This window comes from Aulonocara stuartgranti (genome assembly GCF_965226115.1).
Source record: "Aulonocara stuartgranti genome assembly, chromosome: 9".
Lineage (NCBI taxonomy): Eukaryota > Metazoa > Chordata > Actinopteri > Cichliformes > Cichlidae > Aulonocara > Aulonocara stuartgranti.
Window position 1 is genome coordinate 30194710 of NC_138960.1, and position 23579 is coordinate 30218288.

General features: G+C 39.1%; 1 protein-coding gene across 4 annotated transcripts; it reads right to left on the minus strand.

Annotated features, from left to right (window-relative positions):
- Positions 1-954: 954 nt before the first annotated feature.
- LOC309713707 (TLC domain-containing protein 4-B-like) lies at positions 955-19591 on the minus strand. 4 transcript variants are annotated; one of them, XM_082545517.1, is made up of 8 exons: positions 18616-19253; positions 13287-13456; positions 12397-12486; positions 11224-11282; positions 10908-11002; positions 5560-5633; positions 4900-4934; positions 3991-4277 (listed from the first exon to the last, which is right to left on the minus strand). In XM_082545517.1, exons 2-8 carry the CDS (start codon positions 13439-13441, stop codon positions 4099-4101), a joined length of 687 nt encoding a protein of 228 aa, XP_082401643.1. In that variant the 5' UTR covers positions 13442-13456; positions 18616-19253; the 3' UTR covers positions 3991-4098. The 4 variants fall into 4 exon arrangements, with proteins under 4 accessions (XP_082401641.1, XP_082401640.1, XP_082401642.1 ...); XM_082545515.1 differs by lacking the exons at positions 4900-4934; positions 18616-19253 and adding an exon at positions 19276-19591 and having other exon boundaries at positions 955-4277; XM_082545514.1 differs by lacking the exon at positions 4900-4934 and having other exon boundaries at positions 955-4277; positions 18616-19250.
- Between the last annotated feature and the right edge of the window lie 3988 nt (positions 19592-23579).

Genomic DNA, 23579 nt, shown 5'->3' on the forward strand with positions numbered 1-23579 from the left:
TGCTTTGTGAGATAATGTCGGCCTTATTTTTGCATCTGCAAACCCGGTGGTATAAAACAGGGCTACAGTCAAGAGCAAAAATAAAAAGAGAATAAAACCCGCACAGAACTGTTTTTACTGGATGCTTACTTAAAAAGGGAAAACAGTGAGCATTTATTATTAAGGCTTGTCAGATTAAAAAAATCTAAAATCTACTGGGCCTCTTACTATTTGGGGCAATGACAGCACACACATCCCTGTAGTGAGACCACAGTGAGTAGTAATACAGTATAACGCTCATCTCGTGGCTCATCTGACACATTAGCTCTCATGGCCAGAGCTTCTGGACTCTTGATCCTAATCAACCAAAAACAAAATAAGACAGATGTTCAATTTTTCCTGTTTTCACCAGCAGGGGGCAGAAATTACACTGTTGAGGCATAAGTATGTCATTCTATGCTAGACCTTTTGAAACAATACATATTTTGATATTTTTTATTATTATTATTATTTAGTATTTGTATTTATCAGGTTACATATCTGCTTTATCCATATACGCTTTACCATCTTAAGATTTAATGGCATTGTAAGACATGCAGGTTCTTTGGAGCCTAACAGGCATTTCTATTGTATCCAAAATAGTTTTCACTTGAAATGGCCACTTAGTGTGCAAGGCATGCTTGCAAAAATCATGAAAAACTATGTCACTGAATATGCTAAGTCTCCATCAGACACTTAAAATGAGTTAATTTGGCATTTATTGTTGAGAAAAAATAATGTAAATGACAAATATTTCTAATCTCCAGCACATCCACAGAATGTCACCACACACTCCATCTACTCACATCTCCTCCAAACATTGAAAAGAAACGTCAACACATTTTAAAATAACTCGCAGCAGCACCAGGCTCTCTCGGTCACTGAAACGTCTCCTTCGTTCATATTAATAAATTAAAGACAACTGTCCACATACAATTCATGATGCTCATAAGATTAATGTTTATTTGCACTGCCCAAACTGTTATAAACTGTGAGGATTAGTATTCAAGTATTCCCTTTCCGTTTATTTCTGTGCTGGATATTATCCTAAATATCTGGTTCTGTGAGTTACCTAATGTGGCACAGTACAAGAATAACATTTAAGTAAACATTATGTACATGTACTAACAAAAAAGAAATAAAAAACAAAAACTTGCAAATGTATATTTGCTTACAGTGCAATCCCCATGCAATTCCACATGCAGTTATAGAAGATGCCTGAAGAAGACCTTATTGATCATGCATGAGCTTGTGGCCTGCCATCCAAATAATAATGTATTATTTCCATCCAATTTCAGCGAAACATCAAATGACAACCCCTCCTCATTTTATGGTAGTGATATTCACCTGCAGAGAAGATGACGTCCGACAATAGTTTGCCAAAATAAAAAAAAAATAAAAAAAAATAAAAAAATAAAAAACAAATATTAGCACATTAAAAGAATCTCATTCCATCACAACAGGACAAACCAAACCGGGCCTTGCCACTCTGCAACCAGCCACAGCATGCAGACATGGTAATGTAAATAGAATCAATCAGAAACATGGTTGCAAATTGGCACAACTGTATACAAAACATTTTGAGGGAAAATGGACAAATAAATATTGTAACCTCATGGTGAACATCTGCATTTACCATGGAGTAGCAATGGTTTAAGCACTGGCACAAATAGATCAACAAAAACAACAACAACAACAACAACAACAAAAAGCACACAAACAACCAGCCTTAACAAACCTCTTAATCTGTCATTTGACACTATATAACAAATGCCAAAAAACAATCACATTAGACAGGCGTTGGTAAAGGAAAACAAGTAAAAATCACTGAAAAGCAACATTTTTTTCCAGTGGTGTCAGCTGGGTGTAACAAAGTCTTCACTGTGCAATCATGTTATTTTAAAAAGGCAACAAAATCAAATGCCGAGCATAAAAAGGCAGACTTTAAAACTAACATTCCCTGTTTCTGTGACATAAAACATGACAGAAGTGTTTGATGTATAGCTCATGTAAAAGGTGCAACAAATATTCAAGTAGATACCACAAATCTTCAGTGAACTGCTATGACTTAAACTGAGCAGTTGACCTTTGCCAATTTACCGAAAGATTCCCAAGTTCTGTATTGTATGATTAACATAAACGAGTTTAAGTAGAATTATGTTAAAAACAAACAAAACACATTGTTCAAATCTTTCCATGTATGTCCACTTGAGTGAAAAATCCTTGTAGCGATCCAATAAACAGGACCCACAACACCATGTATGGGACCCTTAGGAGTGAATTGAAAGTCATACATGACACAAAAGCTATTACCATTAACACAAAAATTTTGCCACCTGAAATACTGATTGTCGTTGACTTTACGTTAAACTACGGCTCTGTTTAAAAAAGTTTAAAAAAAAAAAAAAAAAAAAAAGATCTTAAACGTCTCCTATATGTAAAGGATTTGTATCTTCCTGGGTGAATAAAATCTAAACAAAAATGCCGAAACTGAAAATTATTGTGTTATGCTGTTACAAGACTTTTGCTCTTCACGTCTCAACTTTTGAAGTATTTCGCTGCCATCGATTCAAGATTATTCAGTGTCTACTTTTGATGTTTTGTTTCAATGTGCCAGCTAAAAATGTACACTGCAGGATTGGCAACAGCTAGAAAAGTATAGAATTAAGTTTGCGGCAAAAAAAAAAAAAGCCAACAAGTAACACTCGGAAGGGCAAACAAACATTAAATTTCAGGTCAACTAAAGCGTTAAAACATTTTCTGTGAAAATCTGGGTTTTGTTGAATTTGTCATATTTGTCCTTGGCCCTGACTCAGTTGAGTTTCACCTCTCTACATTCATTTCATAATGCAAAACTAAGAAAATGTGGAATAAAACACTTCAGCAACACACTTTTTAAAAGCAAAGTGATCAGTTTGTATACATAACTTGGCTGGATTAACATCTGATGATGCGCTTGAATTTCTTATTGTACAGACACCACCAGTAACATTCACTTTCCCTTTTAGTATTTCTAAGGTACTCTGCACATCTCCTTTTAAATAATACCAGTTAATTAATATCCTATGTATCTTTAAAACCCTATGTACTTTGACTCCAGCAAGACAAAAGTAAGAAAATGCATATATGTACCGATTCGTCTTCAACCCTACATTTAAAATGAACATATATGACTTCTGTTATTCTGATAGACTTTAAATGCTGGTTTGTATCTGCGCATTTTGGCACTCACAAAAGAACATCTCACTCTCTGGAATTTCACTTCCTGGTTAAATAAAGGTTAAAAAAAATTAAATTACAAGGGGTTGAGTGATTTAAAAAATTTTTTTTTAAATTTAATTAAAAAAAATAAAATCACAAATTCTTCTGAGACTGCACTTGATGGAATTTGATTATTTCTTAATCACATATCCCTCAAATGGCATCTAACAAGGATTTTATGACACTGACCATCAATGTGGATTCACAAAATGCTTTGGAGGTTTCCTCACATATTTACCTCACCAACACCATCTATTTCATCGTTTTCATTCTGCGACTCAGACAGCAGCATTAATACAAAAGTCTTTTGTTGATCACGAAGTTCGTAAAGAATGGTAAACTTTTTGACAATTTGTCGTTGGGCTAACAGCCGCTTTGTCCCGGGATGACCTCTTCTGGTAAATCCTTCACAAGAAAAATAATTGGCCATGCACACAGTATTGCTAAGAGGTCATTTCATGGCTTTGGGATGGCCAGTTTAAATGGTCCATTGGTACATCTCGGTCACTGTGCCTGCTTTCAAGTTCCCTCACTGCATGTGGTCTTGTAATCTCAAGTCCCAGGTAGGCTGCTAATGAAGCAGCCTTGCATGCCAGGGTCCAACTTGCTACGAGCCACTGCACATAGTGTTGTCAGTGTTTCTGCTGTGGCATGTTCTCACCAGTGACACCTGGTTCTCTTAATCCGTCTTGCCGTTTTCCTGAGGTGTGCCAGCTTTGCTCCGGTGTGCTGATCGTAGGACCTTGTAACATCCACGGGCGATCTTATGCATCCACATTATGTTCATAATGTCCAAGCAGATGCTGGAGCAGATCCAGGCTACACGACCACCCCATGGCACCAGGTAGAAGGCCTCAGTGCCATAGACCGCATACATGCGACTGTAGTAGACTGGCATGACACCGATGCGGACGAGGAAAAACACCACTGCCATGGCAACGCCATTTGCCATGTTGGGCCGGGAGGACTTGGGATAACCCAACACCTCAAAGAACCAGCTGAAACAAAGCACATTTTTTCAGAAAACAATAACAGTATTCAATTCAATTTTAAAAGACAGTAAGTACCTTGCTACATTAAAGTTAAAAACAAAAAAAACCTCAATCTCAAAGAACCATCTGAACACAAAACATGTAGACAGGAAATTACCATGAGTTCATTAAACTTTCTAGTAGAAGACCTTACGATAGGCAATCCAGACTTAATTTTTTTTAAATAAATTAACTAATCCATTAAGTTTAAGAACCAGTAATAATCATTTGGTTTACCAAAGATCTTAGGTAAACCCAGAGATGTTTTATCCTGTGCTCTAGCACGATAAATATCTGACTTTAAAGAACTCGTCTTAAGTAACTTTTTGGAAATATTTAGCAATCAGTAAGTGTGTGCGTGGTAACTATACCTTGGCCAGCAGGGTATAATTTCAATATTAGTCAAGTCTAAGCCATATGTGATCTTCTTTGTGCCAGAACTCAGGTTAAAAGGGCCTCAGTTACACAGGCCTACAGAATGGCCTACAGACTCCCCTCAGAATCTCCAGTCACTGGGGAAAAACCTTGTTGATTGTTGTGGGGGCCAGTGATTTGTCTAAAAGACACCAGCGCATCTGTGAACACTCACCATTTATTCTCCAAGCTGTAGTGTAGCTGTGAAACCTGCAACACAAACTGGAGCTCATTCACCTTCAGGGTAAAACTTTCAAATGTGCCAGTTACAGGGGTAAAGCACAACAGCTTATGTTGCTCTTTTTCAGTTCTCACTACAGCTTAGCAAGTAGTTTCCAAGTGTTTGCAGACAAGTAGGTATCTACCATCCAAACTACTGGCAGCCACGACAACCTTCTAGCAACTAAAGCAATTGAAAGGTGGTTTTCAGTGCAGCGTCACACATCTCTTGGTGACCAATAACACTTTAGCGACTGCTAGAAACCTCCAGAAACCACTTGAGGAATCTGCATTTTTATTTGACAACTGGTGGTTGACTTGCATGACTGGGGCCTTAAACTGAGTTTTCTGTCAACAGGTGGAGATTTGAGCGCCTAAACACACACAGTCATCCATATGATAATCCTAAATATAGGCTGAAGGAAGACGCAAAAGTAGAAAAGGTATACCTTTTCTACTTTTGCGTAGCCACAGTTAAGAATATCCTATAGGATATTCTTAACTGTGGCTGTCACCTGAGATGCATTCCACTTGCTAATGACCAAGGTAAATATATATTAAAAAAAAAAGACCTAAAGATACCTGAAAAACAGGTCATAAGCAAGCTAGTACATACCGCTGGTTTACACACGGTGTAGAAAACTCAGCTAGCAGGCGGAAGTTAGCAAAATAAGGCAACATTCCTTGGCCCTGGAAAAACAAAATGAGGACAGGAAGACAACAAGACATGAGAGGAACAACAACAATTCCACTGAAGAATGATGGGCATGATGCTGGTGCACCACCGGGTCAACACAAACACCATTTCTTACCAAGACTGAGACATCAGCAGTTATATGTATTAAAACAAAGATTTAAAGAAACCACAGCCTTAACCATGTGCAACTATGTTTAATATTGTCCTAAGTAGTTCAAGGTGTTGTCCCAAAAAGACAGTCGTCTCCTTCAGAGCAGAAGGGTATTCCTTTATTTTTGCAGTCCAAAAATTACACTGTCACCTGAGTCTATTTCACAGAGGAGTCCTTCCTTATTGTAAAAAGAAACTCATCATAAAGAGATAATAAAGAATGATTATACAAAATAACAATCTTCTGTTATTTTGCAGTGCAAATGGATTAAAGTTACAGTGGTCAATTATTTCTTTGGAATTAAAACTGAGAAGAAAAAAAAAAAAAAAAAAAAGAGAAGACTCCCTCAATCTGGGCAGTTACTCTGAGCAAAATCAGATTATATAGATCATCCACAAAAAATTAGTTTAGTTTCTGTTAAGACAAAAATATTTTAATTTGCAACAATATCTTTATTATCAGGTAATCCTTAAAACCCAAAATAATAGGCGATATATAGAAATGCCCACACAAAATGTAGCATTTTTGCATTATCTGAGTCACCAACACAACAATCATTAAAAAAACAAAACAAAAAAGCATTGTAGCATAAAAGGCCGTTCATCTAAATAACAACAACAACAATTAAAAAGAGCACATATCAGAAACAGGACTTGATATATATACACTGTACAACTATAAAAACATTCAGCCAGCCACTATTTCAAGGAGCAATCAGAAGCCATGCAGAGTATAAAGCAATACATTTGACTGCCAAACATGTCATTACAGGATTAGGTGCTGAATTCTACTATTTTGTGAAACGGATGATCTGCAGCAGGTTTCAACTGCTACAGTAGTTGAAACCTGCTGCATCAATATAATCATTGGGAAAGTTAGAGGCAATAATAAGGGAAAGATTCAAATAAATATGATTCATGATTGAGAAAGTGCATTAATTAGAATGAAGTGTAATGATCTCAATCTCGATTTCTGCTGCAATAAGACTGTTTGACTCAGCAGTTTGAAAACTATTTTTTTTGTTCCCGACTGCTGGCTACAAACTCAGCACAGAACACAGCTCAAATTAAGGATGCAGAATTCAAAGTTATTTGGCCAGCAGCCTAACTTTTACAGAAAAGACTTACCGTCAGGGCTGTAACAAAAGTTGGTCAAAGAAACATACTTACTGTGTGATACAAACAGTTTACAATTACAAGAAAAGGTTTGTAAACCCTTAGGAATTCAACAATAATTACTCATAAAAATGTGGTTTGATCTTAATCCAAGTCACACTTAACAAAAACAGTTTGACTAAACTAATAACACAACCTATAAACTGATTCTGAATAATAACTCAAGTCCAGTCCAAAAGTAACTAAATTTAGTGTCTCCTAGAACCTCCGTTGGCAGCAGCCATCTTTATCAAATGTTTCCTGTAGCATGATAATGAAGCTTTCTAATCGATTACCAATTTTCTTCCATTTATCCAATTTAGGGTCATGGGGCCTGGAGCCTATTCCTGGTGTCAAAAGGTGAGAGGTGGAGTACAACCTGTACAGGTTGCCAGTCTACCACAAGAATAAACAGAGAGAGGCAACCATTCACATCAATGACCAGTTGCCAATTAACCTAACAAGCATGTCTTAGGCCTGGGGAGAGGTCGGAATACCCAGAGAGAACTCAGGAAGGCACAGGGAGAACATGCAAACTCCAAACCGAAAGGTCTCTGCAGTACAGTGGTTATGAACCCAGCGCCGCCTTCCTGTTAAAAGTCTGTCTGACTTGGTCATTCCAAAGCTTGAACATAATGAACAATGACTGCAATGTCCAGTCACATGGTAAAGAAGCCACAACTCAAAACTAGAGCTTTCGGATAAGCACTTTTATCACCATATCCAATGAGTTACTGTTCAATAAAGCTGTGAAAAGCATAGCTGTTTCTTTATTAGTTTAGTCATATTGTGTTTGCCTGCAATTGTGACTTGGATGAATATCACACCACATTTATGAGAAATCAATGTAAAATTCCTAGAAATCCTTCACAGATTCATAAACCTTTTCTTGTAACTGTATATTCCCATCTAGCATTAGCATGCTAGTACCTCTAGGAACTGGTAAGTCCATACTGTGACTGGGCATCATAGCTGCTCAGTACAACACAAGAGCAATAACAGCAGACAAGACAGGAATAAAAAAAAAGTCCCCATCTAGATCAAGACCTGCTCTGGGTTTCTAAATGACAACTTTTTGGTAGTTTTTGCATGAACGGAGATGACACAACCCAACTTCACCTTGGTAGTTTTTGCATGTAAGGTTTGAAGAGGGGCCATTTATGTTAAAGTCAGCAAAGGACAGACAGACAGATATATTAGAAGGAAACAAAAAAATACAATGCCACAACACAAAGCAAAGAAGAAGCAACACTTACAACACTGAGAAAAACGAAAGCATGCATCCAATATTTTTGAGAAGCTACGCTTAACTTTTAAATAAGCACAAAAGGCTGCCACACAAAATAATTAAATTACTTGAGCAATATTTGTGATTGGCTACTTAATAGAAAAGCATAACAAAAAAAAAAAATTACATTTTGCATTTTTTTTACTAATATTTCTCAATAGGAGTCAGTTTAGCTAGAGCTATGTGCCTTGTGTAATGTTTTTGTTTCATTGGAGTGCAATGGTTCTGAAAACAATCCACAACCTTGTTGGCCCATGATGCCCTATCCATTGCCCCCACTGTTGAACTTCATTATGTTACAAATGGAGACAGTGATAGGATATTTTAATAAAGGTAAGGTTCAAGTAGCAACAGAGAAAGTTAATGCAATGATATTATTAAGATTACGTGACAGCCATGGCAGATCTGAAGGCATTGCTACACTAGCTTCATCTAACTTTGGGGACATTTCGGGTGTGTTAGCAAAGCTTTGTGGTGAAATAGCTCAACTGTAAAAGCATTTTTAGAGTGCTTATTTAGTGTAAAATGCATGTGTTTCGGTAATGTGTATGTGCAATGATATGCTAATTAGCCATGTGCTCATGTTGCATAAGCTAGTTAGCATGTGCAGCAGTTATCTCTCAGTCATCCTACAAAGTATGAACTGTGGAACAGTGGATTTAGAGTTTTGACATAAACAGTTCCACATAAACACATTCAACACATTTAACTAATAAGACTTTGACAACATATGACAAATCTGGGTGGGAACAAAACTAAATAAAATGAAAATGACATCAAAGGTTAGCCAACTTTTTGGGGGTGATTACAACTAATTTATTACGGCTACATTCATGCTGCTGTTCCATGTGCATTTCAGATCTAGTCTGAGAAACAAAGTCATGAGTGTCCAGTAACAGTATGGCCTACTTCATCTCATTTACCGAACTGTTTTAGATACAGTCGTTCCGTTTCTACAGATACGACTAGATTTACAGTCAGTGTTAAGTCAGAATCTTAAACCAACCATATGACACCATTTTACTGCCATTACTAACACAATTATTGTTCAGATACAGAAACACGGAAAGGTAATATTTCTCATTAGCAATGCTAAAAGATGGAAAAAGTAAATAAAATGTCTGTCAGATTAAAAAGAGAAAACATAATCCGTAAATCCAGCCGCGACTAAAATAGACAAGAGCAGGGAGTGAGACGTAAATATGTAGAGTGTAAGCTTTACACTACATCTATTAGTGCCAAGTAATTAAAAACATCTTTTTAGATTTAAAAAAAAAAAAAAAAAAAGCAGCTTGATTAATTGGGGGCTACTATCAGAGTGATGCAAATTCCATGCCTTTCTGCGTTTTTGCTCAATATAGAGAACTGAGAGCATTTATTTACTGTAACTGTAAAATAAAGTTCATGTAAGACTTTTTGGAGCACTAGTTCATTTTTATCCCCCAGACTCCTAGAGTAGACCCTTGAGAATACATTCAGCATGGTATTTGAAAAACGGGCCTATATATTATGCAATGGACTTTATCATCTTGGCATGGAGTGTAAGAGAGGAGCCAGGACTAGGCTCTGGCACAAAAGACAGACAAGCAGAAGCCAAGGTACTGTAGATAGGCAGGTAAGTAATTAAGAATGGTAAATACTTTTTGTTTTCATGCACAGTAACAGGACAGAAATCTCTGCCTGTGTAGAGCGCGTCAAAGCTATGAGCATGCACACAGTGGTTACAGTTGAGCATTCAGTTGTGCTAAGCTCAGAAAAGTTTAGCTTACACCAGAGTCACACAACATTTAAAGGGGGGGTCAGTAAAACAAAAAGCACAGAAACTGTAAGGGCAAGGTGAGGGGGGAGGGGGGCAGGGAGAGGGTCATCAGCCAGTACTGTCACTGAGCATTCCATGCAAAAAATACCATAGTCATTCATTTCCCGTAATTATGCGACAGATCCTGGCAACCTAGAGGGTTTCAGATTGAACCAAGAGTGAACAGTGCCACCTACAAATGCTGGATAGAGTCGCCATTGGCACACCAAAGTGTATGGCAGCAATGCAGCATACACAAGTTTTTATCTTTAATTGAATTTTTTTTTTTAAATACAATGAGCACCACTGATACAAGATCCAGCTTGCACAACAAACAGCTGATTTATTGTTTTATAAGGTACATCATGGCCAAACGGAAACGTCAAACTGAACTAAATCCCATCAAGACTATTACTGTTTTTCCTACAATTTTCACAACACTATTCAAGGTGTTAATGTGCCAATCAGCCATTTTCAGGAAAGGCATCAACCACCAAAGAACAGTTATCTTATTACTCGCACACTTGAATAATGCCAAAACTGAATGTTCTGCTATGGAAAAATAAAGAAACTAATACTGCTACTTACTAACTGATAAGAATGCTTTACTTTCTCTAGCACCTTTCCCCTTGCAATAAAATAAATAAAGACAGAGCTGAAGCTTTAACTATCTGAGAACTTATCTGATGTGTTTGCATGGGATTGATGTATCTCTTACACAGACCAAACTGGCTCTCCCTCGTAAATATTAAGCTCACCTATGACTATACATGGCTATGTATCACACCCAGCTGAAAAAGGACATAGCTGTTCACCCTTGGTTGTCTCTTTCCCATCTTGCCTGCACGTTCTGCTATTGGGCAATAGGGCACTCACCAGTACATAGTAGTAAGCATACAACGCTGCCAGATGATGAACTACAAAAAACTTGTCGCCTATTGCCTTCCAATAATAAAATATCAGCAGCAAATCTGGAAAACAGAAGAAGAGGGCAAAGAGGGACAGCATGTCATTGGTGTAATCAAGGCAATCTAAGTGCATACAGAACTATTTGGAAACAGCAGCTGGCACAGTACGGCTGAACCACAAATGTGTCATCAAGCATCAAAGTTTATCGCAAATTTATTATGTGCATGTTCTTTTTCACTCACTTTAACAAAATTATGCTGACAAACTGAAAGCTTTCTCTTACCCGATATGAGGTAGCCTGTTGTAATTGCGACGTTTGTCTTGACCAGTGTAGGATCTCCCCTATTGAAAAAATAAGAAATTAATTTGTACTGTGTGTGACTTACGCTTGATAAAATAGATTCTGACACAAGATGCGCAAAAGAATGAGTCTACATTAAAGTGTGTGTGTGTGTGTACACATGTTGGGTGCAGTATTGTGAGGCAGAATTCACACTTTAGCCTCAGTCACATTGAAAAAAAGGAGAGAGGGGGAAAAAAACCAAACAAACAAACAAAAAAAAAAACCCCAACATGTCCAGAGGTTAAATGTACAATACCTTCGAAACCACTGAGCAACAACACGTGATTGCAAGGCAACTGCACAGGTTGCATGATAGCAACCTGTCTCCAAATTTGGACTGAGGTTAGCTCTGGTTTAGGCTACTTGTCTAGCTGTTGATTTTAGCATAGTACATTGTAATACATAACGCTAATAATTCTTTGTAATTTTTTAAATGGTATAATTGACTTTACAAACACATGGAGATTCAGAATTTCTAACTAATTTATGGTATTAAAAAAAGAGAACAAAAAAGAACAAGCAGATGTTAGCAACTCAAGCTAGCTAGCAAGTTAATGCTACCAGTAACTTCTATAAAAACAAAAACTGCAAGAAATTAAAAAAAAAAAAAAAAAAAAAAAAGAGTTCCAGGTGAATGTACAGTTATAGTTACAAGTTATCTCAATATACTACAGCTACCAATGTTTCACTTTTACAAAGGAAAAGAAGACTGTCCTTTTACAAACCTAACACTAGCTTAAGCTATACACAGACTTGGCTTCCAACACTAAAGAGTAATTCCAGTCCAATAAAGAGCAGGGCAGGGTTACTAATAGTATAACTGATACAGATAAAAACTCAGATAAATAAGTTTTACACATTTAGCACAAAGACTGTAGTAGGTAGGTAATCGCCTGATTAGCCAAATATTGTAACCATTATAACTTAAAACAATTATGCTCACTATTTGATATTGACACAAACCAGAAGCTGTCTCCCTTGCACACCTCTTCAGTATTAGGCATCTTTAACTATGCAAAGGGGACATTAATGCAGAAAAACATAACCTTCATTATGAAATAAACCAAAACTTTTGAGAAAAAAAAAAATTAACTTCCAAGCCAAAACTCTTACCAAACTGGATCTTCATTGACAGCATCATCAAAAAACAGAATGTAAAGACAGAATATTCCCACCAACAAGGCGTGAAACGTTGATACTGTCCTGAAATAAAAAGAGAGAAAAAAAACATACAGCCTTGATTATCTGCTCATCCCTGAAAAGGGCAGATGATGACACAGTAATGGATAATATACTTTCTATTCATTAAAAGTCCCATGAAGCTGGTCTGTACTTCAGACAGAGGAATTTTTAGTACTCACCGTGGATCAACTGATTGCCTGTCACGACTGCACACAGATTCAGACCAATTAAACTAAGAGATTAAACACTGCTGAAGGGTCAGACAGAGCGGCGCACAGTCCCATTCAATCACTCAAACAGTGAGACAGTCCACAGCCCTCAGCAGTCAGACAGACCCTGACAGCCCCACTGTATAAATACAATACTGTGAAGTCATGGAATTTAAGAGGGATCCCTGAATTCCCAGCTTGTATCCCTTTCCAGTAATAATTCATTTTGATTTCCACTTTAAAATCACGTAGCCATTCTGCTTTCACAAGTGCTCTCACGGATAATGAACTCAGCAAAAACAGGACATGTAAGAGCAAGATTCATGGAAGCTGTACCAGGCTAGTTTAGTCTGATCATTCAGAATACCAATCTAGTTAATCTCCCCCATGTTGCTGGAACCTTACACAATAGCTGTAGAGAAAATACCGCAATGAATCCTACATGTGAGTCTTCTCTGAGTGCCACTGTAAATATGTGGGTTTAATGTTAGTAGACATGTTTGGACAGAGCTAAAACAAATCATCCTCTGTTAAACATAGAACAGTGTCACACTCCATGCAGCCCAGTGGAAGTAAATACTCATGACCAAGTGAGAGTAAGACTTCGGTCACCTCGAGTTCCATTCCACCTTCTGCTTGTCGCTGAGGCCAAGGAAGCCAGGACTGATGCGTACAGACAACCAGGGGCTGACTCTGTGGAAGAGCCACTGGAAGGTGAAGAAGCTGGTCACCGAGATGACGAGAATAAGCTGGTTGAAAGGGTCCATGGCCACCCAACCTTACTGCAAGAGAGAGTGAAGGGTAATGGTTAGACAATATGAACAGTTAGCAAAGTTATTTTTTAAACAACATTAACCTGAGGAAAAAAAAAAAAAAAAAAAAAAAAAAAAAAGGAGAGAGAGTATGCAATGAAATGTTGCACCAGTATTGACCATGTAAATACACCATCACTTGAAGCACCGAAAACATGCCTACCTGAAAATCCACAACTAAATACATCAAATCAAACCTGTCAGTAAGGCTCACAGGTCTTAAACAGAAAAGGTGTCTTAAACCTTGAGGAACAAGAGAGAAATGACCATGTAGCCACGTTTTTGACTCCATCTACTTACTAATTCTCAACTGCAAACCTCTTAAGTATAAGTAGTCATCAAATCCGTTTCATCTACCTTTTCAAATCTTCAGAGCTTGCACTGAAATCTGAATGATTAATGTGAATTTCTGAATGGCAGCCCAATGTGTAACGACACAGGAACCGCTTCAGGCAGAAGCAGAAACTTTGGGTAGAAGGCAAAAATATAAAGACTTCCTGTGTGCGCGCTGACATCAGACTTTGTGGTTTCAGCACATCCGTATAAAGCCCAACACACTTTCTTTTCCCTCAAGTTCTACATTACAGATGTGTATCTATTGTAAGGCTTTTAAAATAAGCAGTGACAGAGAATTGGAAATACACAATTTAATTGGCTTTTAACCGACCCCTGACTTAAATCGCCCCTATTTGGAGGGCAGGGATAAGGAGTCATAAAATCCATTTACATACTATCCAACTTTATGCTGCAATATAGATGACATGCAAAGTGCCATACCCGACAATCCATTCCATCAAAATTCCCCTCATTATTTCTAGCATCTTTTTCCGCGAGCTGCACATTGCAAAGCAGTTACACTGAAGCATTTGCACAATTGCATGACATGCATGCATTTTCATCTACACTACCTGGATTTGCTTTCATTTTTCACATTACAACGGATCAATCAAGTACCTGATATATTTGCAGAATCAACAACGCTGTTTGAATTAAAATCCTATCAGTAGTCGTTTCTAGCTAAGACGTTTATGATGAGTATCTAGAACTTCCTTTTCTGGACCTGTTTGTCCAGTTTGAACTCTGTAGGTTGGATTGAAAATTATCCTTGGATGTTTTTTGTATTTTAATTTAACCCCCCAGCCTTGACAAATGTCTCTCCACCAGCATCAACAACAGTAGCACAATTTCTGCAACTGGATCTATGAACCCATTAAGGATTTCATAATAGAACGTGGTAATGGCTGCAACAAAAGTATAACAGTGACTACAGATGGCCTGATGTGAAAGGGAAAGGACTGTGTGCACTGACGAAAAACAGACACAGCCCGTTGTTTATTCACAGATCGGCGAATAAATGACAAGCTTGAAATCAAGTATTCAAAACGCTCTGATAGATATAGTTGCTGCTGAATATTCTTTCCCTAAAGCTGGCCTCATTCTCTGGGAGATGAATCTGTGAATGTCACTGAATCACTCACACTCACATTATGAATAATCACCTCTACACAGGGAGGAAGCGGGACATGTCCAGAGGCAAGTGCTTTGTGTGGGATGTAGGTCTCAGAAGCACTTTCAAATACAGCATATTCATTCTCCAGCAATAACAGTACGTGGCTTAAACGTTACAGCTCTATGGAAGTGTTTCAACAAGCAATGAAATGTTGCACCATATACTTATGTAGCCAGAAAACTAGGATACTGATTGATAATATTTTTTGAAATTATAAAAGAGATTATCAGCATGCTCACAATTCATCCACAAGGGGACACTGTCGATGAAATATTTCTTAGCAATGTAAAGCCTAGCAGCTCACAAAGGTCAGTGTATTGGGCAGATTGTGTGTCACGCCACTGGATACGTGCAAACTTTGACCTGCTTGTAGGACCAAAGGGAAATTCAAAGAATGACCAATAAAATGTATCCATGAACTGTTCGAGCAAGAGTGACAACACATGATGCAAGTGATTCTATAGTTGTCAGACAATTATATCACCAGCGCTTCACATCAATATAATTTCCCTGCGCTGTGCAGAAGAAAACTGTAAAGAAAGAAAAATGAAGGGTCACACTCTAATTAAATCCTATGACACCCATATATATCAATGTTTAAAATACCCTCTGTTCTTTTTAAACACACAGATAAAACACAAGAAAGCATTAAAATACTATATTTGGTTCCAAGACATTTCAAATCAGACTTAAAGCAAGGCCAAACTTGACAATAAGTCTTCGTTTCAGCAGCTCACTTATTCTACACTGACCATGGCACAGCTCTACAGCATATGATGCAATTTTCCTCACGGGATCAGTATGCTGCAACCTACCACTTTGCAAGTCCAACTGCTACTTCCCCACTTCAGCATACGCTTCAAGGCCCCTTCAGCTCACATAGGTAACTACCCAAGCAGCCAACTCTTACGCCCCTCCACCAGCATGCTCTTGTGATCTTATCAAACCCCACACAGGCTCTGTGTATTCTGGCCATCTCTTTCTCCATGAAAACTGAAACCCACGTCAACATGTCTGCTTTCTTCAAAAACCTCTGACATCATGTAACCTGCTTTATGGGGCCAATCAGAAGGGCTTCCTGGAATCAATGCTACTTTGACCCACATAGTGCCAATGAAACATTACAACTCACCTACAACTATTTAAAGGGGAAGTTTACTCCCTTATTTTGGAAAGGAGGTCAGGGAATTCAAAAACAAGAACTTCACAGAAAAATGAAATAAATGTCAGCGAGTCCAGACCACTGAACTGCTTTATGTTAGATTTAAGATATTTGCATAAGGCCAGTGCCAGTCGTTGGTAAGAAGCAAAGTCAATTACATTTGAAAGGCATATTTGCATCCCCCAAGCAACAAAACAGAGCATCTCCCAGTACAAGCACGCAAAACACATATCTCAGTCCCAGGAGCTCTGGCCTTGGTGATTACATACCTGCATTTGTTTCTGCGTCACGTCAAAGAAATGTTTGAGGGCAAACGGTGTGCTTCACTAAAGCACGATAGTAAAAGTGGAAAAAAATAATCACAAGGGAACTTAAAGGCCAAAACCAGAATTCTCTCCTTTAGGTAGAAGGTCGAAAGACTTTTGTTGCTAAAGGGACGCTTGAAGAGCCAACATAGTGATGATGGCCCCAGAGATATTTAAGTAAAGCTAATCCCTCTACTTCCTACAGGGAGTGAGGATTGTTTTTGGTATACACATGCATGTTTGTGCCCTACCCATGTCACACAGGGTCTTGCTGCCAAGGCAAACGGTTACACATATAAATGAGAGTGAAGCAAAAAGAATGCTGTGCAAATTAAGGACCGCACAAAGCACGAATAAAGCTACTATTTTTTAAGCAACAAATGTTTCCTTTGCAATTACAGCACAACAGAAACACTGGTGTATAGATTATGTCAACTTGAGGTGCATATTCATGTTCATCACAACCAGCATTTTATTGCATTAGCTTAACCGACAAAAGCCCAGAGATAACAGGTATCACAGTAGCGCTTATCAACTTTCTCTGTTAAACCAGGTTTTCTGCTTCAGGCTCTGCACACTTAGAGAAGCGCCTTCATGAGTTTCACACCTCATTTGACTGATTCTTATGGGTTTAGCCAATCAAAAATTGTATCAGCTGATAATGATGATGGAAAAGCTACTTTTGGTTGTTCCCTTGCCACAAGGAGTCACAAAGGGGGTGGCTTTGTTGTGATATGGCATTTTTTTAAGCCGGCTGCCCTTTCTGAAGGAACCTGGAAGGTGATCTGTGTCTCCAGCTGAAACTGGCGATGCTGCCATTAATGCGCTGTTGATAAAACACCGAGTGTTGAAAATATAACAGATATGCAACACTGTTGAAAATAAGATGAGAGATTAGTGCTGCAGAAATTCATTAATCTGGTGCTTTACCCACAGGGCAGTAAAATAAATATTTTAATTTGAGTTCATTATTTTAATGCCGAGTGCGCTCTCAATGCTGCTGTGTATTTCTAACATGACTGATACACATTAAAGCTCTGAAACTTTAAACTGGATACATATAAACATTAAGTGTTACTGTCCCACAGCCTGACAGGAGACGTGGAGATGGCTTTAGTTTGTTGGGAAATCAAAAGTGAAAATGATTTTACTCAGTGAGATTCTTGGCATGTTTTCTGTTTTCTAGTAGCTGCAATCCCAGAAGTGTGAAAGAGACTCAGCAGCAAATTGGCAACAAGTATAGACATCTATACACTTCCTGCACCACCAGATTAAAACACTGGATGTTTACGGATTGGCGGTTTTAGTTACACATATAAAATGCATTCCTCCAGCAGAGAATCTATAATACGCTTCAAAAAGAAGAAGCAGTGAAAACGTGGCGCTCCCGGCGGATTTTAAACAGATTAGTTACCATGGTGGTTATCATAAGTTACCATGGTGACTTAGCCAAGTAAAATGACAGCCACTTTCGTAACAGAGAAAACTCTGACTTTAAGCTCGACATAGCCCGATAACCCACTGATCTCGCTTCACTACGGGAACCTCTGGAAATGTGGCTTGAATCACTTAAGCAAATTAAGCCTTCTGCAGCTCCAGGGCTATTTATTCCTTATTTAATGTTCTGTGCTGTCAGCAGCTTGGACAGAAAACACCAAATCGGGGCCCGCCTTCAAACTGAGTCTTGCCTAGAATTTCTGGGAAATGAAAGACACAAAACCGGAGCAGGTTTCTTCCTGGAACACAGCTATGACAGTCCATACGTTCCTATAAAGACTGGCGTATGCGCTTGCGTAACACGGCTGAACCTCTTTTTTTTAAAAAAGAGGAAAAAAAAAAAAAAGGAAAGCGACGAACCAATGGCACCACGAAAATAACCTGGGTAGTGCTGCATCGCCGCAGGATCGTCTGCTAAACATACAGTGCATGATCAAATGCCCGAAGCAAAGATGATTTTGACCAGATCTTCATTTCCTTTCAAACAAAGACGCGGGTATAAATAACACCACTCACAAGGCCAGTTTACGCCGCACTGACTGCATGCCTGGCCAGCTGCTGTAGCGTATGGAAAAGAAATGGCAGTGGCCTAGCCGTGTCATCGTATTGTAGCCTCGTATTTGACAGCAGACAAAATCATCCCAAACGGACCTACCTTATGACGTTCATTAAGATATCTGGCGTCTCCCCCTCTCTCAGCTCGTTATGGTTTCTGGACTCGCCTCCATAAGCGCTGAGCAAACGGCACAGCCGTGTCGAATCATTTTCTTGATAAACAGGACAGACCGCCTCCTGCTCCGCGCACACACTAGCTATTTGTGGGGGATGCGAAGGGGCTGGAGCTCTGTGCCTGTGCTGTGTTTACCGAGAATTCCCACCGACACCAAACGCGCATAATGCAGAGGTGCAGATCGTGCAGCTCGACGCTCGATTACAGAAATGATGGAGGGGGCGGTGTTGGTGAGCGACTTCTCTAACCAGCTCCCTCTCCCCGTCTCTCTCTATATCTCTCCCTCGTTCCTATAGGGCTCAAATTGCAGCTGAATTCTTAAAGAAACACACATGCTCACTAACCACCACAGTAGTCTGTCCAGAAACACTCACTGGATCTATTTATAGCCCGGGTTCGTTGAACTGATACAGACAAGATAACCAGCAAAGCGAAACTGCAGGCATGGCCTCCTGGTCTTTACTGGCTGCAGAGCTTCCGTATCGAATAATCTGAGCGTGCCATGGGAGTATTTGTCACAAATTACTGCAGATTAAAATCACAGCAGATAATTAGATAATGCACAACTGCAATTCACCATCTTACTCAAGTCACTCGTGCCTGCAGATGCCAGCTATACGCCCATAAACAGAGCGGCCGATGACAGCTAAAATGGCCCGTGATTGCAAGGGTAAGCTGAACGAGGAAGTCTGGCTGTCTGCAGCCTAGAATCTAGATCGCTGCGAGCTGATTTGCAGATCAAATGGTCTAAGGCAGAGATCCCGAGAGCTACTGTCCTGCAGATTTTAGATGCATCCCCAGTCCAACACAGCTGAATCAAGTGGTTGAATTATCTCTTCAGGGTGCCATCAAGTTTGGCAAAGGCCAGGTTACACGCCATTCATTTGATTCAGGTGTTTCGAAACAAGGACGCATCTAAAAGCTGCAGGACAGTAGCTCTCCTCTCGAGTACTGGAGTTGGAGACCCCTGGTCTAAGGTGTCACTGTTATATGCACTGCAACATTACACCAGATAAGAATTGGGCTTTCCACATTTCATCGATTTGAACATACACCTCTTAAAGTCATCAGTCCTACCGAAAGGCATTTAAAAGCCGATTAAGCGAAGGTTTACAGAGGTTTCCGGTTACAGCACGTTTAACAGGATCGTCAAGCATCTCTGTGTGGGCAGAGTACAAATCCATCGCTAATGTAAAGGTATTTCTTGGCTCTTGTTTGTCAAGGGCTGCCATGTTGGATCTCCGGGCTATGATAAACCCCCATTTTAATAACCTGATCAGGAACAGTTATTAAAAGACACATTGTACAATGATTAACCTGCCGAGTTTAGCTCGTAAAAGTTTGGTCTGTACCGACAGCGGAAGCCTTGTCGAGAAGGAGCCGATGACCGGGCTTTGTGTGGTACATCTACTATATATATATATATATATAGAGAGAGAGATAGATAGATATAGATATATATATGTACACTTTTTTCATATTGCTTGGTCTTGTAATTTTCCTATAAAAACAGTTCATGCTTTGTGCAGAGAAAGTCCTTTAATAAATGTCCGAGACGACACTTACACTGGCTCAGACCTGCCAGTGTAAGTAATGCATGTGATCGTCACAACCTATCAAGAGCGTCTATTCTGCATAGATTACCCTTAGTTCATTGCGAGTGAGAAATGGCTCTCAGAAATTGCAAAGTTTGTGAAACTTTTTAACCCAATGGTGTCATCGATATCACGCTACTCAAATCACTTAACTGTAGATTTAAAGTCAAAGAAGACTTGCATTTGAACACCATCATGTAACCGGGTATGTGGCACGCGACGTATTTATACTTTTTACTGGCAGAGTGTGTGTGGTTGGTCCGAAGGCGGTACTATATCTACCTATCTATCAAACAAACAAACAAACAAACAAAACTTCCCTTCCCTTCACCAAAATTGGTGGCTGTGCAGTTGTGTGCAGTCATTGGTTTCGGCCAATACCGCCAGATATTGACCAGCTTTTGTTTACACACACACACACACATATATATATATATATATATATATATATATATATATATATATTTACAGGTCACACAATTAACCCATTCGTTCATTGGAAGTTTCCAACGATATAATGTGTGAACCCATATGGACAGTCTTTAAAAGAGTGTAAAAACGTCAATCATGGTCTGTCAATCAAATGTTGCTGTAAAGATAAAAACAAGTTCAGTTCACAATTCTTTCTCAGAGTTTTATTTAATAATTGCGCATTGAGGCTGACTTCCGTGTCATAGACAGGACGGTGTCAGGTTTTCCATGAGCCATTGCGGGTGTAAAATTACCATAAGTAACTGTAAACTTTGATTCATACGTTATTATTTTTCACGTTAGTATATGGGAAGTGTTCGAGTCTAGCTTTAACAGCTAGAAACAGCATGGACCAAAAATTAACTACCGGTATGTAGATTTATACGTCGAAGAGGCGCGATATAACAGGTCTGCGCTACTGGTCAAAATGGTTCATCCGACATGAATGTCACCTAAAGGGTAAAAAGTTGAAGGGAAGTTACAGCTGGCTGACAACCTTAACACTTTCTACTGCAGATTTGAAAGACAACCATTCACACCTCCCATCCGCTCACCCACATTAAAAGACTACCTGCAGCCCTCACCCCTTCCCTCTGACCTGGGACAAATTCCAGGACACTGTTTGTCAACTTCAGCTTGCCCTTCAATGCCGTAATCCCAGACATCTTCCACCAGAAGCACACTCAGCTTACTGTGCCCACCTCCACCTTTGAGTGGAAGCTTCCTGATGGACAAGCAGCAGCAAGCGGAGGAGCATCACAGCCCACACACCAATGACAGGAGAGTTATTTGAGAAACTCCCAAAGTTTACAGATGACATATTGGTTGGTCCTGAACAATGACGAGTGCGCGTACAGACGAGAGGCGGACCAGCTGCTGCAGTCAGAGCAACCTAGAGCTGAACCCAATCAAGACTGTGAAGATGACGGTGGATTTTGGGCAGAAAACACCTCTGCTGATGCCACACATGCTGGATATAAACCGTTTAAACGGCTGCCTTCAGGCAGATGCTGCAAACCACTGTTTACTAAAACCAGCTGCCACAGAGACAGTTTCTTTCCACAGGCTGTCACTCTGATGAACACTGTGAAATAACCCACTGTCACATCAGCCATATATCCATATGCACATATGGATATTACACTCAATTTAGCATTTATAGTTTGTACTGTGTATGTTGTAGAGTTTATCAAGACTTTCTGTAACTTGCTTTTTCTTAAGAAAAAACTTGCATGTAAAGAGTACAATGAATTAAAGTCAGATTCTTTGTTTGTCTGCACAAACTTGGCTGAATAAAAATTATTCACATCCTGATTATTCTATAAAGTTTCTGCAATCATGTGCACAAATTTTTTTTTCTTTGTTTTTGTTATTGTCTTTTCCCCCTGTGTTGTTAAAAAAAGAAAGGAAGAAAAAAAGGCTTGTCAATACCGAATGTGAACATAGACAGAAAGTGTCCCGTCAACTTTGTGGCTGGGGCTTTCAGTCTACTAACGTTCACTTTCCTCGGACCAGCCTTGCTCTTAACTGTGTAACACGATTTATAAAAAAGTGCCCTGCTGACATCTAAGTTTATATGCTGGTGTTTAATAATGACATTTATTTGGCTTTTAATACTGGATTCAAGCCACTTGCACAAACTGCCATCAGAGAGAACATTGTGTAAAACAGTCTTATATCATTTTCTGTTTCTCTGCAACATATATCTTGAGTTCGGTTCAGGCTGGTGGAGTAACGCAGGTGGACACTTCACTGCTGGATTTGGGGCCCACCCCCTTTTAAAGCAAGCCCGTTTTATTATTTCTTGTCTGTATAATTTGTGAACAAAGCTAATGCTGAAACATCTTAGCATTTGGCCTGTGACAGATAAATACATCACATACCTCTATGAAAAGGCTGGTCAGTATCAACAGGGAAGGGGTGAGGATGGGAGAATTGTACGCATACTGCGTAGGTTAGACTTAAGACACTCTATATATTAGACTTTTCATACTGGGCTTTAGTGAGACACGGCGTGTTCCTCACTGTCGTCGGACCAACCAGTTTCTCCTCTACGAGTCGCGGGTTATAAATAGGTCTCTGTCAACATGTCAGGTTGCATACCGGTGCTTGCGAACTAGCTTCCTCTGGATTTTCATATCAAACTCGAATAGGTTACATATCCCAATATTTAAAAGAACACTGTGTGAAACAACCTTACAAATATCACAATTTACCTGACGCATTTCAGAGCACGGACTGAATCATGGGTAAATATAATGACGTTACACTGGCCGCTGCTGGTCACGCCACGCCCACCCTCAGGTGTGTGTAGGCAGGAGATCCAGCCACAGATGTATCTTCTTTATTTTTGTTATGCTGTCTGTAAAATGATACAGGTTTCTTTTTGATAAAGGTGATTTAAATTCCCATTTTCATAACAACATGTGAAATTAAATCAGCGACTGATCACCGATAGCTCGGTAACAAAAGATTCACAATGACAATGACAGTGTTGGCCACGGTACTTGTGCGCTTGGTAGCGCTGGACGAGCAGGAAAACATAAGATGTTTTTGTTTTTTGTTTTTTTCTGTTTGTCTGTCTGTCTGTTTGTTTGTTTCTGGGGGGTACAAAACAGAATCATCAGACGAAAAGTTAGTCAGGCTTATCCTGCTATAAAAGTTTGCCTACTTAGCCTAAAAATGTTTAAAAAGTCTTTCATAAATACCTGCACCCACCTAACCTTGAAACCAAATTAACCGTCCGAATCCGATCACAAAGCCTTACTCGTGATTGTTATTATTTTCCTATTCTGTCAGTTTTACAATCTTGACTTGCAGTTG